This window comes from Aptenodytes forsteri, unplaced genomic scaffold (genome assembly GCF_000699145.1).
Source record: "Aptenodytes forsteri isolate BGI_AS27 unplaced genomic scaffold, ASM69914v1 Scaffold47, whole genome shotgun sequence".
NCBI lineage: Eukaryota > Metazoa > Chordata > Aves > Sphenisciformes > Spheniscidae > Aptenodytes > Aptenodytes forsteri.
In genome coordinates, this window is record NW_008794731.1 from 2,528,077 (window position 1) to 2,546,350 (window position 18,274).

Below are 18,274 nucleotides of genomic sequence, written 5' to 3' on the forward strand. Positions count from 1 at the left end.
GAGTTGGGGGAGCTGACGGAGCCGGCGGTGGAGCCGCTGCCCTCGTAGTCGAAGACCAGCAGGGAATCGTAGGGGGGGGCCGTGGGGTCGTTGTCCGCCGCACGCAGGCCCTTGAGGGAGCAAACACACGGCGTTAATACCCGCCATGGGGTTTTATGGTGATGGTGCTAAGGAAGGGTGTTCGGGTAAGGGTCTGGGCTGGTGGGATGCTTGGGATCCTCGCAGCAAAGCTAAAAGAGGATGGTGAAAAGCTAAATGAGGATGGGGACAAAATGAGGGTCCTGGGGCTTCCCCATGCCCGGCTGCCCCCCCAGGTGGAGCCCCCCCCGGCTGCCCCCAGCAGAGAATTCACTAACTCCCAGCGCCTCTGTGAAAGCTGGATGGAGAGGGAGGGGAGTTATTTCCAAGGATCCAGCTCTGGATCTGGAAAGCTCTCAGTTCTGGACAGTGTGTTCTGGGGTTGCCTGTTAAGATTTCCAGCATGGCCAATGAAAGAACGAACAGCACCCTTCCTCTCCTACCAATAGCTGTTATTTCAATTTTGATTCCTTTAGGAAAAAAAAAAATTCCTAATCTCCTAGCAAAATTCTGCAATTAGGAGAGACTTGGGGTGTGAAATCCTGGGCAGAGGGTTGGGAAGCATTGCTGTTCCTGTTCCTGTGCATTGTGGGCAGCAATGCAGGCAGGCCACGGAAATGGCCTCGGAATATGGAGAAAAAGAATTGCTTTGCTGCAGCCCAGCGTCAGGAAAAGCCTAGTGGAACAGACCTGTGACAAAGCAAAATGTTCTGCGTTCACACCTTCAGAAACCCCAGTGTCAGCGTGGGGAGATGGAGCAGGTTTTACTGCAGGGAATAGCTGCTGGAGCGTGTGTAAGAGTGAGTCTTCACGTGCACGGATGTGTGTAAACGTGTGCGTGAAGTATGGGCAGGAACAAAGGAAGATGGAATTTTAATGATGAAAATGAGAAAAAGCACAGCAGGAAATTGATATAATAATAGAATTAAATCGCTATAACATTTATTTTTCTGACTTATTATTTCAATTTGATGATTTTGATTCCTTTAGGAAAAAAAAAATTCCTAATCTCCTAGCAAAATTCTGCAATTAGGAGAGACTTGGGGTGTGAAATCCTGGGCAGAGGGTTGGGAAGCATTGCTGTTCCTGTTCCTGTGCATTGTGGGCAGCAATGCAGGCAGGCCACGGAAATGGCCTCGGAATATGGAGAAAAAGAATTGCTTTGCTGCAGCCCAGCGTCAGGAAAAGCCTAGTGGAACAGACCTGTGACAAAGCAAAATGTTCTGCGTTCACACCTTCAGAAACCCCAGTGTCAGCGTGGGGAGATGGAGCAGGTTTTACTGCAGGGAATAGCTGCTGGAGCGTGTGTAAGAGTGAGTCTTCACGTGCACGGATGTGTGTAAACGTGTGCGTGAAGTATGGGCAGGAACAAAGGAAGATGGAATTTTAATGATGAAAATGAGAAAAAGCACAGCAGGAAATTGATATAATAATAGAATTAAATCGCTATAACATTTATTTTTCTGACTTAGGAAATGGATGGTGTGTTTTGTCTTGGAGGAAGTAATGCATTGATTTGGTTTGTAACCACTCAATCACTCAAAACTAAAAATGAGATAAGAAATACTACATGGATAACGTTTGTACAAGCAGATAAAGGAGTGGTAATCTAACATAACATAAAGAAACCCTCTCTGATCTGAGATGTATCTCTCTGTTCTGCAAACTCTTTGAGGTTTTAGACCAAATAAAGCTTACTAGGGGAAGGCACAGACTGGTGAAATAATTACAAGTGCAGGAGCCACAAGTGGTGCCTTTGGCTTTAAGTAAACCACGCAGCTGCCTTGCCACCGCCTCCCCACCAGGACGACCCTCCTTTGTCCACGTCCAGACAACGTTTTTACTGACAGCAACTGCAATATTCAGAGTAATCCAAGAGAGAGCGGGATCAGGTTATACTGCCCGGATGCTGAAAAGCATGGTGTTTGTGATATCCATGAGTCAGAAATCTTAGGCTTTTTGTTTGCACTTTGGCTTTTCACAGGCTCGGTGCCTTTATTAGGCCAAGTCCTGCGTCCTTTGCTCATGCCTATCGTTCCCCTGGCTTTGATCAGACTCCTCATGTGAGTAATAGCATCACTTGGTCCATGCAGCCAGGAAAGCGCTGCATAGCTGATGTCAGCTGGCTGCTCAAGCTTTTAAGATGTGACACCAGACACCCTACAGAACATACCTCATTAATGAAGTCACCAATATCCCCTGGATGTGGGATTACTGGTCTTATAGGATACTGTGGTTCAGCACCAATAGGTCTTTCATCCACCCTTCTGACTCCAGGTGTCTTGTTCAGCACGTGATCCATGGTCTCTGGCTGCTGCAGCTGGCTTAAGTCGTAATCCTGTGACAAATGGAAAGGCACAGAGTAAAACCAAGAGCTTTTCGTTCAGACCATCTACTCACCCAATGTACAAACAAGTCAAGGGGTCTAATCCTATTTCAGCTGAAGTTTGATGGCAAATCTTATCCCTGGGTATGTAGCACCTCTAACTATCTAAATTACAGATGAACCTGACCTCTGAGTAGCTCATACAATTGACCTCCTAAGAGTGTATCTTAAAACAGAAGTTAAACCAAATATTTAAATACTTTCTGAATATTTTACATGGTGTCTAAATCTTTGGGATAAAAAATTGGCTTCAGTTTGCATGTGCATAGGTATGTGCATAACTTTTTGATGAAACACATAATACAATGTAAAGACACAGTGTTGGTAGACATATTACTGCAATTCCATTTGTACAGAAATAAAAACATTAAAATGTGTATTGCATTTATGCATGTAGGCCTTTCAAAGTAATTATGTTCTTTCTGCTTGTGAAAAATCCCAACAGAATAGGTTTCTATCAAGGAATGAGAACGAGGTAATATTTCATTAAAATGTATTCAGGTAGGTAATGCTGTTTTGCTGCTCTTCCTTTGCTGTTATTTTTAACAAATCCTTTCTAAAATATTAAAGCCTACAGTGTAGTTGCCTGAAACCAGACACTTCAGCTAGTTTGAATGCTTTTAACAGTACTTGGTTCTACTGGTAAAACTATTCTTGTGCTCAGACAGGGATGATTGAATCTCCAGGAGCAATATTTATAAATAACTTGTCAGTGACAAGAAAAAAGAAATGCTAATTGCAAGGATTTTTCGGATGAATAAGAACTTCACAAGTTTTGGGCAAAGTCCCTGCCTCGGCTCCCCGCAGTGGCTTTCGCCAGGCTCACCCGCTCGCCTTTGGATGCACCGGGATCTCCACGGCAGGACGTGCTGCAGTGGTTTTGCCTACTCCTTAAGCACCAGCCCCAACCACTGACCTTAGGACTCACTGACACCAACCATGCACACGGCAGCCTCCGCTCAGACCTATGAACCACGCAGTCCATTTAAGCAAACAAGAATAAAGCCATTATATGATGCAGAGTCACATAATTTGCATGAACATCATATTTGAGAGTGTCACGGGCTCTTTACTTGTGTTAGGTAGGAATAAAAACCCAGCAGCTTAAACATGAGAGACAAAACTTTGCTATTTTAGCTGAGGAAATACAATCTGTTGCAGAGGGACAGCACATCTCAGGAGTGCAGGCCAGGGAAGTTTTCATGCAACATCAGCATGGGTGTCTGTAAGAAGCCACCGCAGAAAAGCTGACGCATTCAGGCAGACTGTGGCTTAGGGCTCTGTCACCAAGCAAAGCTTTGCCACTGTACGCTTCGCGGTGAAAAAGAAAATCCCCAAATGTATTTAGACGTTTCTCACAAACCACATCCAGAAATTAAAAGAAATTAAAGGCACATTAGAGATGATTAAGTAAATGCGAGGAAAGCCCATAGAAGCTCTAGGCTCAAGCAAGCCAAGGCAAGTGCCTGCAGCCACAGGTCTGGGGGAGGGTGGTAGCTGCTAGCTGGTTTTACTAAGATCTCTGATGGGGAATGGGAAAATATACAATTTTAATGACCAAAATAGCAGAAATAGTTTGAACATGAGCGTCAGTAGATTGATTTATAGTCCCTCCCCAGGAAGCTGGCCTAGGGGGTAGCAAAATCCATGTAGCACTGGCCTCCCTGCACGGTCCTGTTTGCACAGGAGAGTGTCCCAGTGACATGCTGGACCTAAGCTGGCTCTCACCGATGTCCATGCCACACTAGGGAAGCCAACAAAGCTGCCTGGGCATGAACAAGGGGGAACGCAACCCTTTGCAAGTACTTTAGTGAAAATAGCGTGGTTTCTGCCTTTTTGAGAGTATAGATTGCACAGCTTCTCCTTGGCCACGACCTGCGGGCTCTTCTCACCTGGTCTTCCTCTCCACCTCCCTCTTCATCATACTTCAGAATATTGTCCCTGACGTCGTCCTCGGGGTCAATCAGGAGCTGCTTGGTGTGGCGCTCCTTCTCCCGGCGTTTCATCCACACCACGAACAGCAGAACCATGGCTGTAACAGAGAAGTGGGGTGAGCCGGGATCTCACATGGCGTGAGGCCAAGCTGTGTGTGTCAGAGCATGGTGGCGTGTCCTAACGCCTCACCTGCCCTCTTCCGCTATGGAGAACCTCACTGGCTGCTAGTAAGAGGAATAAAATTTTATCCTATTGCATGTTCTAATTTATAAGGGAGAGATCAGTGAGAGCTGTAAATACTGTGACAGGCCTCCACTACAAACATTTCTTTAAGATCCATCATGAACGCTGATTGAGCTGATGTTTATCAGAAGTCAAACACACAATCAAAGGAAAAGCGAACAGAAAGTGTGAAAACTGACACTTTCTGAAAATATTTGATCTAAATCCTGAATTTTCAGGATCAGATTTCCACCTTTATTTTATTCAGGGGCATAAAATAAAGGTGGAGGAAAGAGAGCTGCAGGGGTGCTGAGAAGCAAACAGGTACAGATGACCCGCACCTTTGCACGAGCGGCTGTTCCACCAGCGTGACACAGCAATGCCCGTTCAGGTCGCGAGCCCTGGTCACGGCAGGCACTTTGCTGTTGTCTGCTGTATGCCATGCAAGACTGGTTTGGGGAGGGTGGGTAAGACTGGGTCGTGTGATCCGATTTGGGCTCACTTATACTTTTTTTTGGTGAGTGAGGGAGGCTTTCTAGACTTCCAAGATCACATTAGCCAGGATATTAGCATACGCATTTGGCTGTCAACTTGCAAAGCAGATCTAAGATCATTTGAAATCCTTTCAGAGAGCAAGGCTAGCTTTGCAGAACAAGGGAGAGCAAATCTGGTAGCACACAGCCAACCTCCTCAGGCATCAGCATTTACATGTCAGGCCCTGGCTAATCTCTCTCAGTATGGTAACAGAGAGAGACAAACAGTTCTTGAATCATGAGAAATTTTCCCCCACTTAAATGGGGGGGAATGCTGGCTCCCTGCTCCACAACCTCCAACTTTACTCAAAGGGAATGCTGGCTCCCTGCTCCACAACCTCCTTCTTCAAAGGGCCACCCATGTCCCAGAGGCTGTGCACTCCCTGTGACTTACTGCATGGAAATTGCTCTGGGAACTTAAGTCTCCACTAACATAAGGCAACCAGATCTTGTCTTCCTCAAGAACTTGTCAATACATTAATTTTCATTCTCATACTTGGTAGCTGCAAATAATGCCATCAAAAATGAAATTAAGTCTGGGCAGCTGATGCAGTTACACCTCCCCGTGTCTGCTTTCCCTCCGCTCTCCACCTGAGCCACACATGAAGCTGTGACGGTGGCAATCTGCAGGAGAAGGGAGAGATGGATGGACAGTGGAGGTGGGAACATGTGGCCCAGGTTCATTTCACTTAGGTCAACCCCTGACCGTGCCAAAACAATGCAGCCAACACAACTGAACCCAGGCAGGACGTTAAGATCCCAAACTCTCTTTGTGTTTTTTAGCTGCTTAAGGAGAACAAGCAACTGCTGTTCCCCACTGTCTCATACTTTGCAGGGTTTTCTTTCGCTTTGCCTCTTCATGGAACCTTGGCATCACTTCACTGAGGGCAAGGATGGAGAAGAGACCAGACCGTGGGGACACAGGTGGGCAGCCCAGCCAGCAGCCCCACTGTGTGGGGAGGTGGTTAGGAGGATCTGAGTTTTTCCTCCCAGCACCAAAGTGTTTATACCCAACAGGAATTCAGTGAAGTGAGCAGAAGAGGACCGGACAGCTAATTACTGCCATTGTGTGCCAATTGGCTGCCATCCCTGCCTGCCAGCTAACAGAATTGTTTTCAGATAGTTCAGCATTTCTTTAATGCTTATCCTAGATCTATTCAAGAGAGAAAAAAGAAAAGGAAAGAAAATGTAACTCTTATCTGCAATATAAAACCTCAGCTATTTAGCAGACTATTGAAGTCCTTTTCTTGTTCCTTTTCAAGTCTCTCACAACAAGATACCTGCCTAGTCCACAAAAGACAATGGTTACCAGGCTTTATCTTTTTCTTTCCTTTTTTTTTAAATGCTACTTTTTAATGCACTTGTGGAAAAAACTGTGCCATTAGTGCCTTTACAGCTACCTTGAAAAAAAAAAGACCTTCAAAGTGTCAATAGCGGATATAGTGCACTCTTCTTCCTTTTATTCACTCTGCAGAATGGGAAGTGCTATTACTGCTGTTAGACCCATTTTCACTCTGCATGTAGTTTTCCTTGAAATCTATTGTCTTCACCCTTCACAATTTTTTATTGCATTGCTCTTCTAAATGTGTTATTCGTGCAGCTAATACATCAGGTATCGGGAAGAAGAAAAAACCTTTGAGCGAAGGTAAAGCCAGAAACTTCCTTCACCTGAGCAACCTCAGATCTGTCCCCTTGCTGCTTCTTCCTTTTAAAGCCATCAAACTTTGACCTGCTGACTCTAAAATGGACAAATAGCACAAAAAATCCCACATCTGCCTTCTTCCAGGCTATTGTTCAGAGGCCACGATAGAAAACAGATAGAAAGGAGGCAAAACACTGGAAGGATGTAACTGGAAAACTGCTCATCGCAAATTACATTTTTCATCACTGATACAGTGCTTTGCAGCTCTTGAAGATAAAAAAAAGTCAATTAGAATTACAATGAATGTAAAAATAAGCTTTTGTAATAAAAACCATAATTTAAAATGGGATAATGTATCTGAAAATGAAAAGAGGAATCTCTTAAATCAAATGTCCTTCAGCTGAAGTTAATTTCAGTCAATAGGATTTTCCACTGTTTAAATCACACTTTAGCACTGGATTTATATGAGAGTAGCAAAAAGAAGTCTCGTGTTTTATCACTTCTGTGGCTTCCAGTGCAAACTTTTAGCCCACCAGCAGCAGCACTGCCTGCATGCCCCAGCGTACCAAACGTGGAGGGACTGACGAACACCACGTCTTCTTCTGGGTGTGCAATTGTGGTGCATTTGCAACAAATGCCCTTGCTGAAGGGAGCAGCCTAAAACATTTTGCTACTGGGACGCCACACCCAATGAAGGACAGAAATTGTGCATCGTGGCTATGCACGGCTCAGATGGGCTGGATGAGGAGCGGGAACTGCAGGGCCACAAACACCCGCTTTTCTTGCTCGCTCTCCAGACTGATATGGTAAATCAATTATACAACAATATATTCCCATCGCTGGCCCAGGAGGGTGGATGCTTGCCCAGAGATGACCCGTTCTCTTAATGTACCATATCATATCCACATTAGGTGACATTTGTAGCATATGTCGCTCTGTCTGCTCTCTGTTTAAACACATTGGGGGTAAATATTAAATGTGATTTAGCACCATAACTCCCATTAGCTTTAATGGGAGTCCCATGGTTTCATCCTGTGTTTCTTGATGAATATTTACCTCATTGTTCATTTCAGCGCTCATTTTTATCTATTCCTACTGTGCCAACTCCTGCTTGAAGTTATAATGGTATCATTTTTATTTTTAAGTGTGTGCACACATGGTTATTGGTAACGCTCATGAAAGCCTGGGACTAACAGCGTTGCTGGGCAAAAGGGACGGCTTTGCCTCGAGCAAAGGGATGGCCAGCCCTTCTCTGTGATGCACCCCCAGCCCTCCAGCGCTCCTGACAAACTGGGGATCCTTCCTCTAAAAACACTCACAATCCACCATGTTTCTCCAATCTGTTGTCATTTTACAAGCAATGGTACAATAACTACCATTCTTTTCCTGTGAACAACCAGAAAACTGCAGCTACGCACTGGCTCTGCCAGGGACTAGCCAGACTCTCATAACCAGTGCATCTGGTACCGGGAACCGGTACACCCACAGCCATCCAGGGACCTGAGAGCTATGGGGGACTCTGCCACAGGATTTTGGACAAGTCCTTCAACTTTCTCCTGCAAAATGTGGAGAATCACATCGCACTCACTACCTACAAGACGTTGTCAGGTGTAATGATGTTTGTAAAGCTACTGGAAGTCTTAGAAAGAAAAGTCCAATGTACGCAGAGAGTGCTCCAGCTCGTTTTGCTGACACTGCAGTGAAGGAGGTTCAAATGCAGATGTGTGAACCACTCCCCGCAGCCCAAAGCTCACGGCTCTGTCCTTTGCAGGGAGCTTGCATGGCTCTTGAAAAATACCTGGTATAGAAATGGGACAATGGGGAACAGGATGGGAAACATGACGTCTCCCAGCAGCATCACCCCCTGCGGTACTTACTTAGTAAAATAATGATGCAGATCAAGATGGCGATGATGGCACCCGTGCCCAGCCCTGCTGCAGCCACCGCCCCGATGGTGGTGCAGTCGCCATTCTCGTCACACGGGCACACCTTCACTTTGATGACGCATGTGTTGTACAAGGGGGGGTTTCCTGAGTCCGTCACGATTATCGGCACATCATACACACCCGCTTCCAGGTACATGATTCGTAAACTAAGCTGGGCGTAATCGCCTGGAGAGACCAAGACAGACAGACAGATGACAGACACTCTGGTAGAGCCTTGCAGCCACACTTGTACAGGCAGGGCTCCTCTGCCAGAGCAGTCTTCTGAGTCCTGAAGCGGAGCCTATCAACAATACACCTGGACAGGACAGCTTCAGACTTCTGCCCTAACAGTTTGGTCAACAATCAGCCTGTGTTTTGCAAAATACTGTGTGTTTTCACTGCTGCACTAACCTACCTTGACGGCATTTGCAAATCCAGTTGTATGCACTTAAAATGGCATGAAATGCAAATACTGAAGCATGGATGATGCTCCCTGAGTCTTGACTGCCCCAGGCCACTGCGCAGGCTCTCTGCTCGCCCACCCTCCCACCTTGGGATTTTTGGGAAGCCCATCACCCGTCAGTGACATGCTTAGCCAGGTAATACTTCTCATGTTCTCTCCCATTGCGATACAAGAGCTGTGGGACTGAGCCCCGAGCTGCGATGGCACAAGCCGTTGCCCCTGGCAGAGGGTGCCAGACCTCAGTGAGAGGAACCAGCTTTGAAGCCAAAACCAGCCCATGGCTCCATATTTTCCGTCCTCTGCTGAAACTACCAATAAGAGGAGCAATTAGGGCCATTTGTGGTTGCATGCTGCAATATAAAAATCCTTCACATACTGGTAATCTTCACACTTACCTAGCCCTCCTGGTTCCATGGTAAATTAAAAGGCTGCCTTTACGCAATTATGGTCAGAGAAATGAACATTGATCCTGATTGTGGCTTATGACAATTACACTGGAACATAAGGAAGACTGATAATAGCTTTTTTCCCCTTGGCCATTATGGATGATTTATACTCTGTTCACTACTGATAACTGTTCATAATTATGAACTGCATTAAAAAAAGCCAAGTGCCAAGGCTCTTAGAGTTATGCTGCAGGTCTGATACAAATCATTTCTGATTAACTATCTTGTCTATAATGTCAGCCATAATGTGCTTTAAAAAATAAAAATCAGATAAAAAAGTAGGAAAGTTTGGAAGTTTGAAACCGCACGTGGCCTCATTAGTGAATCAGAGTCCAAATGTCCTCAGGATTGCCTGCCCCATTTACCATTCAGCCGTGTTATGGTCCAGTTCTTCCTCACTGCAGATGGCACACTTGGCAGCTCAAAGACAAAGGGCCCAACGTTTGGATCGATGTCAGCATCCGCGGCTGTTATGTTGATGACATTCAGGTTTGGCTTTTCACAGATCTGTGCCTCCTTTGGCAGGAGCTCAGGAGCATTATCGTTGATGTCGATTAGGTAGATCTGCAGAGTGCCAGTACCGCTTGCGGGGGGTATACCTGAACGGGAGAGGCAGAGCTGAACATGGACCGATGACCATTGCTCTAGAAGCAGCGGGAATGACAACACTGTGTACCAACCCCCTCTCTGCCTTCCAATTTCAATAAACCAGGATTCTCACCCTCCCTCCTTGGACTTTATTAGGGACATACTGCACTTTCATGGTCCCTTGCTTTAAGAGGTATTATTAAAACTTCCCCAAGCCTCCTAATGTTGCTGTTTTTCGGTCCTGCAGAACATGGAGGTTGAGTTCTGCAGATCTGTAGCCTACAGCAATGTCCTTAGTCAAACTCTAAAAATACAAGGAGGTGATGCCAAGCTGCTAGTGCAAATTTTGGTAATGGCTGTTTTGAAGAGGAAAAACCATTAGAAAGATAGCTAACGAGGAAGAAGAGGGCTTGGAGGGAAAAAAAAAAGTAAGTAGTGTAATCTGTTGGTCAGCATTTACTGTAGCACTTGCTAGCCAGTTTTTAGATTTACAGACTATTACTGCTTCAAAGAAAGCCCAACTCTCCAGCCCATCCCACAGTCAGCCCTAGCTTTAGTGGTGAAAGGTCCTTGCTCAAAGCCTACGGTATGAGCTAACCATCACCAAACATGTTGGGTGATGCTACTAACCCATGGCAGCAGCAGTATGTCCCAATACACAGTTCTTCATCCTCTCTACATTTGTCCCAAGCAGCAGGGATGCTGCAGCACAGCAGTCTTAGTCCTCCAGCCCCTTATCGATGAAGAGCCACATTTATCTGACTAATCACCACTTACACAAAGTAATACCTGCCCTGGCAAGAGAGAACAGCCAGAACACACATCTGGCAGCTCCGTGTTGGCCTGCCCACCACCTCCCTTCTCAGGCAGCGTTGCTTCAGCAATTCTTTTTTAAGTTTGTATTTTCAGTCCTGGCTCTTCCTCCCAGTGGCTGGATATAAAGCTACACAAACCACTTCCCCACTAGGCTTTCAAACGTTGCTTCTGCTTCCACAGACTTTCCTTCCTACATTTCTTTCTCATTTCTGCTCCATTTTTCAAGGGAGCCTTGAAAACTCTGAAGGAGCCCTGAAAATCCTTCTTTCATGGTTCCTACATAAGCTCTTCAATCATTGATCTCATCCTTTCATCTAGTAAGCATGGGGCAGGTTTCCCTCTAAAACAATGTCTTTGATCAGCCTTGGAAGTTTCTGGAGAGACAGACAGCCTATCAGGATACTGGGGCTGAACATGAAAACTGACTTGTGGGACCAAGCAAAGTGATTTCACTGTTTTCATGTTACCCAGAATATCTTCTGGGATGAATGCAAGGCCCACACTCTAACCTCTGAGGTAGACTGAATGCCAGCTAGCAGCCCTGAGAGGCACTAACTGGCATGTGGCTGAAATAACCTGCAATTGCTGCACATACAAACGCAGTTTTGTAGGGCTATTGGGTATTGTTGGGCTCCGGTTCCTGGTATTTTTGGTTTTTTTTATGCTCCTGAGTGCAGTTCTGGGGCAGTCTCAGAAGAAATGAAAAGTAAACAATTTTTTAAATGTCCAAGTACTACAAACCATGGAACATTTCAAATTATTTCAGCTGTCTTATGTGGAGAGAGCAAGGACGTGGATAGAGCAGGTATTGATGTACTACAAAGGATCCTTGGACTTCATGCTCAAGAGATGAGGACTACCATAGCACCACTGACTCCAGTGGAGAAGTTGGTCTACTCCCTGAAATTAAGATTGAACTACTAGTGACAGTATTTCAAAAGAAAGAGGAATATACAACTGCTACATGTACATTTAACTGTTGCATTCCTCATCATTGCCTTTTTCACAGTGCCAGCATCAGTACTCCTGGAGCAAGGTACAAGCCAACTGGCTTTCATGTTCAGCTGCAAGCAGGAGCCACTCCCACCCTGCTTGTGCAAAAATTTCTAAGGAACTTGGGCCACTGTCCTGACAAATCCTGGCAGAAACGAAGCAAACTGTGCCTGTGGCTAACCGGCATCTTCTTGTCATTGTGTGCCTGCAGAAAAGCAGGAACCTGCATGCAGGGTCACTAATGCAGCCTGGTTTCCTACAGGATTGGGCCCCAAAGGTGAGTTCCCATGGCGTGCTCTGATATCGAAGAAGGGGCAGGACCCTGCTTCCTTCAGTTACAGAGTCTCTCTTCCCCACTCAGCTCCCTATTTTATGAAACCTGTTGGAACATGATATATTTGAGTTCTCAGCCTCCCTGTGAGATTGGTTGAAATTGGCTGAAGGGTTCAAGCGCTGCCAGGCTCCACACTTGTGTAGACACAGTGTGATCCAAGAGCCTCTCTCTCCTGGGAAACCAGGCTAAAAATACGCTGTTGATTACGATTCCCCTTTTCCCTCCCTTACATTGCAGCCAAGAATTTTCTTAAAGTGAGTATCTCTGCACTGTAGCCCAGGGAGAGAAAGAAAGCATGTCCAAGGAGTATTTGGCTAAACTTCTTCTTATCATATACTGAAAACAGCAAAAAGAACTTCAAGTAAACAAGATGTTGCTGCTTCATCAAGAAAGAAAGAAAAATCCCCACCAAAACGCCTGCCCCAAAGCCTTTCTTTGATGAGTACATGATGCTGGAGAACCTGGAACTCGGGAGAAATGTGGAAAGAGTCTATTAGCCTAGATGAAACTTCAGCTGTTATCCTAAGCACTCTAGACAGAATTTTAAATAAGGTGTTGCTTTATGTGCATTTTAATGGCTGCAATATACCAGTAATAGATTAATTTTTCAGAATGAAGAGATTTATCTAGGTCCTCACTTTCTGAGCTGCTGAATGATAGATGTGGAGGTACTGATGCACTGCAGCATCAGAACTGAAGCCAAGGAAAGGGGTTAACTCCAAATCGTGTTGTACTAAGTGCCTGGGATTTGCAAGGTGAGATGGTGAGGATTAGTTCGATGGGTTCAAGCTCTACCACTGCTTTTGTGAATAGCCTCAGCCAATTCATTTGACCTGTTTTGCCCTGCGGCTCTTGCAGATGAACACTGCTAGATCCCCTTGAGACTATTTTGGATTTCACTGCCCTGGCTGCCTTCACAGAGGGGAAGCTTAGGATGGGGCTGTGGGACCACATCAGTCCTACCATTGATGGCACAAAGAAGGGGCAAAATTTGCTTCTTGGTACTGCTACTCAGCATGGGAACTCTTCCATGAGTTTGCCTTGCCCCTGTGACCCAGGATGCAATGACTGAAGTGAAGCCTGAAACCCCAGAGGAAGCAAGTTTTCATTAGCCCTGCAAGCACCACCATATCTGCTCATAATGGCCATGGCACCTTTTAGCCTGAGGGATGACAACAGCTAACACAAACACTGTCCTGAAAGCACCTACAGAGTATGAGCCATATACTTAGGAGCTCACAGCCAAGCCTAGACTTAATCTTGATGTTGAACCTTGGCTCTGGTTTGATGTGAGTGCTCAGCACCCTGCAGGGGGAAGGTGAGGGTGGGAGAGGGGGAGGAAGGCCCTCTCCTTGCCCGGGGAAGCTACCTTGCCCTCCACAGAGCCTTTTCCAACTGGAGGAACCGATGAATGAAATAACAGCGTGGCCACATCTAGGTATGGTTAGCAAAAAAGTCATTAACTCATAATCAGAATTAGGAAGAGAAATCCAGGGCAGCAGCAATGGACCGCTTGCCCTTGGTTGAGGCCAGCGCTGAGGTTCACAGTGCTAATTTGACCAATAGTGCTGTGTGATCTTTAATGAGTAGAGAAGAGCAAGCCTTAACAGGACTTCTGTGCGAGAAGATTTGTACTGGCCTCAGTGACTTTGATAATAAAGTACACCAGCATCCAGACACTCCGATGATGGCTGGCCATTTCAGAAACGGTAGTGGACAGAGAAAGATTAGCTCCGATGACAGACAGACAGACACCTTTCATGAAAGCCACAGCAGTTCAATGGACTGGTTTATTTTTAATACCCTCCTGCCATCCCCTACAATTATTTCTGGTTTCCTGATAGAAGGCTTCCTGAATACTCTGATCAGCACCTTTGGGAAGATTACCAGGACTGGTGTGTTCGGCAGCCCTTGGAGAGCATATCCCTTTGATATTTTTTTAAGTTCAGGCTACACCACTACACTGAACTCCCCAAATCGATTTTCCATTTGCCCTCCCTTTCCCTTAATAACACTCTCTGTATACTGTGCACATTTAATTTACTCTAGCAATTTCCCGTCCCACTTTCACATTTTTGACCATAAAAACCTGGGAAAAAGATAACTTATACTGACAACTCTGTCAGGGCATCATTTCTCTTAATGCATCACATTAGAGTCTTGTTGAAGCATGAACAATGTGAAGCCTGGGCTCACCGTTGTCAGCCGCCAAGAATGTGGCCTCGTAGACATTATTCTTAATGTAGTCTGACTCTCGATCAAGGACAGCAGCAGTAGTGATCTGACCATTCGTGGCATTAATGTTCAGCCAGTTTGCAGGATCTGACAGCTTAGAGTATCTACAGAGAAAGGAAATAAATACATGGCAGTCTTTTCACTGACATATCCTTAATATTGCTTGAAATAAGGTTTTTCTGGACTCCTGACCCATGATTCAAAGGACCTTTGGATAACTGGTTTTGTTGACAAACAAAACACTAATTGAGTATCTGGTTTTTGACCCCTACAATTATCCAATTTTTCTACTTCTTTCATTTCAAAGGTTTTTCTTTCCACTAAGTGCCACTTACACGCCAGCTTCCTGCTGCTGGAGTGGACATAGCCTGAGGTCTGCAGCTGAGGAGAAATGGGGTCTGCAACGACCACTGCATTCATATGCCTAAATTAGAGGATGTATTCCTGCTCTCTCCTTCTCTTAATGTTGCCCTTCCTAAAACAGCTCTTGCTATAAAGCCATGGATATTCCTGTTTTCTGCCCATCACTAATAAACAGCAGTTTGGGAAATACTACACTGGAAGAATAGCAGTTTTCAGGCCACTCTTGTATCAGAATCGTATCTTCAGCAGCAATTGCCTTGGGGACACTATAATGGTAACTCACAGCTGTATTAAAGTGTGGACCCAAGGGTGAAGCAGTGTCAGGACTGCTCTCCTGAAACATTTCTGTATGTTCCTGAAATAGCAGGTAAGATGATCTTACACATGTGGGAGGTTCAAAGACAGCAGCGACAAGGGGGTCCCCTTGGCAGTCCCCAGTGTGCCCTGGGCTGGAAGGACCCGACGGCAGACTTGCCTCCCAACTACTCAGTCAACTCATAGCCCAAGTCTGTCCGTGTCCTACACAGCCAGCTATGAACACGGTTTGTTTTGGGCAGACTTTTTCCATGTGTTCTGTTTACCTTTCTCACGTGCTTGTTTTCTTGATTTTATTTTATTCGTTGCTTTTGATTTCTACCTCTCAGTTTTGTACAGTTTGAGTTGAGATGGACCCTTATTACCTAAACTAGAAGCTAATAAATGGCCAAACTATAAATTACTCACATAAGCAAACAAAAGCTGAGCTTATTTCATGGGTAACTCAGACCTGCTGATAGTTTTATATAAATTTTTTGTAGTTAGATATGCAGGTGGGAGAACTTCTGGCTTCTGGTGAATACCCCTGTCCAGAAATGGGCTGTCTGCAGCTGAAACTCAAAGTCAAACTTGAGCTGTGTCAATCCATGTGAGCAGGAAAGCCACACACAGCTGCACAAGCCCCTGCCAAAGGAATAAATTACATTTCATGGAGCTAGACTCTTTGGGATGTTTCATTTCTCTTTAATATCACTGCTGAGAGTCTCCTGCCCTTTCTCTGCTAAATGACCAGGGATCCAGTTTCAAAGCTGGCTTTGTGAATGTGTCTGTGGCTAATGAGGATAACTGGAGGTGTGACATTGGCCATGTGTCCTGGTTTCGGCTGGGATAGAGTTAATTTTCTTCCTCATAGCTGGTACAGTGCTATGTTTGGGGTTTAGCATGAGAATAATGTTGATAACACACTGATGTTTTAGTTGTTGCTAAGCAGTGTTTATACTAAGTCAAGGACTTTTCAGCTTCCCGTGCTCTACCGACTGAGAAGGCTGGAGGTGCACAAGAAGCTGGGAGGGGGCAACACAAGAAGCTGGGAGGGGGCACAGCCAGGACAGCTGACCCAAACTGGCCAAAGGGACATTCCATACCGTGTGCCGTCATGCTCAGTATAGAAACTGGGGGGAGTTGGCCAGGGGGCAGCGATCACTGCTCGGGGACTGGCTGGGCATCGGTTGGCGGGTGGTGAGCGGTTGCATGACTTGTTTTTCCTGGGTTTTGTTCCTCTCTCTCTGTTGTTTTCCTTTTCATTACAGTATTATTATTATTATTATTATTATTGTTTTATTTAAATTATTAAACTGTTCTTATCTCAACCCACAAGTTTTCTTATTTTTGCTCTTCCCATTCTCTCCCCCACAGGGGAGGGTGGGAGGGTGAGTGAGCGGCTGTGTGGTGCTTGGCTGCCGATGGAGTTAAACCACGACACCATGCCAAACTGTGCCTTACTGGAGACGCTTCTGTTTCCTTATCTTCTATTTGTAAAAACTCTGTTTCATCAAAGACTATTTAGAGGGAGACTGAAAACTGTATGCAAGGCTCTAGTAGCTGGATCAGCTCTCTGCGAAGTGCTTATCATGGATCTGTAGGCTTAGCTTTTTGCGTATCTTTTTTCCTAACTCACAAATGCCAACTGTGAAGAAAAAACAAGATATCCTTTGCATAGCTCACAAAGACAGGACCCCAACAGTGCCCCACTGCTTCTTGCAAAGCCTTGGCTGTCCTAATGAAAAGGGGGTAAGAGAGATTGTACTTGGGTTTGGAAACGAAGTGCTGGTGGATACACAAAATATGTGTCCTGGAAGCCCTAGGAAAAACAGCTCAAGTAATTGGCTGTTCATATTCACAGAAAGTCTTACAAGACTCTGCACATGCACTGTGAGATGACAGGAACGGCTCAGCAGAGCTGGTCCTTCTCCCAGAAACGGCAGATGCTCGTTTGGATTACAGATCATCCACCTCTGGGTTAGAGCTGTTCTCTCCTCTGAAAACCAGCCCTGGTGCAGACGTCCGGGAAATAAAGACCCTTGAAAGGCCAATATTTCAAAAAGAATATAAGAAAAACTAGCTTGTTAGTTAGGATGGTCTCTCTCCTCAAAAATTGCAATACCTGTCTAAAGACAACAAGATGAGGCAGTGAATAAACTATCATTTTCTAGACCAGACAAGGCTCTGTGCCAGGTGAAATATTTCAAACTATTCCTGACATGAAATGTCACAACTGATGTAAGTTTAAGTGGCCTCGGCTGTGGTCACATCGTATACTCAGGTTTTGCTGAAAATACTGTGGTCCTCACAGACTGGGAGTAAAAAAACCCCAAAATTCTGTGGATGTAGAAGTATCCAAGAGCAGGAAACGCGTTTCCCATCTGCACAGACGGAGGCTGAAATACTTTTGAAAGGCGTCACAGGGACTCTCATTTTCACACGCGCTTTTCTGCCAATGTATTTCCCGGTAGGAAGGCGTGCGAGTCGGGGTCCTGGACTGTGGATTCAATCCCCAGTCTGCCCAGGTGGGACAAAACGCAGGGAGTGACACCCTCCCAGTTGCAGCATGTACTAAATCCAATCTTAAACTGCTTAGATCAAACATCTAACTTTTAGAAGGCTAAAATTTTGCCAGCTGAATCCCATTCCTAGGGAAAGCAGCTAACAGGGAGGTTAGGTTTAGCAATTGGTCTGAATGGAAAGGGAAGGGCAGAACAAATCTGGCTGACTACAGAGCAGGCAAGGGCTGTTGGGGTGCTTTCTATGGACTGGCATTAGTCAGATAAAGACCAAATGCCAACGGCATGTTGTGCTGGTTTTGACTGGGATAGAGTTAGTTTTCTTCCTAGTAGCTAGGATGGGGCGATGTTTTGGATTTGTGCTGGAAACAGTGTTGATAACACAGGGATGTTTTCGTTACTGCTGAGCAGTGCTGACACACAGTCAAGGCCTTTTCTGCCTCTCACCCCACCCCACCAGCGAGCAGGCTGGGGGGCACAAGAAGCTGGGAGGGGACAC

The 18,274-nt window shown here is 45.5% G+C and overlaps 1 protein-coding gene across 1 annotated transcript in view; it reads right to left on the reverse strand.

The window, feature by feature from the left end:
* CDH4 (cadherin 4) overlaps positions 1-18,274 on the reverse strand; it is a 185,508-nt gene that overhangs the window by 31 nt on the left and 167,203 nt on the right. The window contains exons 9-14 of the mRNA XM_019470656.1: positions 14,558-14,700; positions 9,996-10,229; positions 8,674-8,907; positions 4,357-4,496; positions 2,252-2,416; positions 1-110 (exon numbers count right to left, since the gene is read on the reverse strand). The exon at positions 1-110 is cut by the window's left edge and continues 31 nt beyond it. Of these exons, the coding sequence (XP_019326201.1) occupies positions 1-110; positions 2,252-2,416; positions 4,357-4,496; positions 8,674-8,907; positions 9,996-10,229; positions 14,558-14,700 (1,026 nt within the window). The remainder of the gene's footprint in view (positions 111-2,251; positions 2,417-4,356; positions 4,497-8,673; positions 8,908-9,995; positions 10,230-14,557; positions 14,701-18,274) is intronic.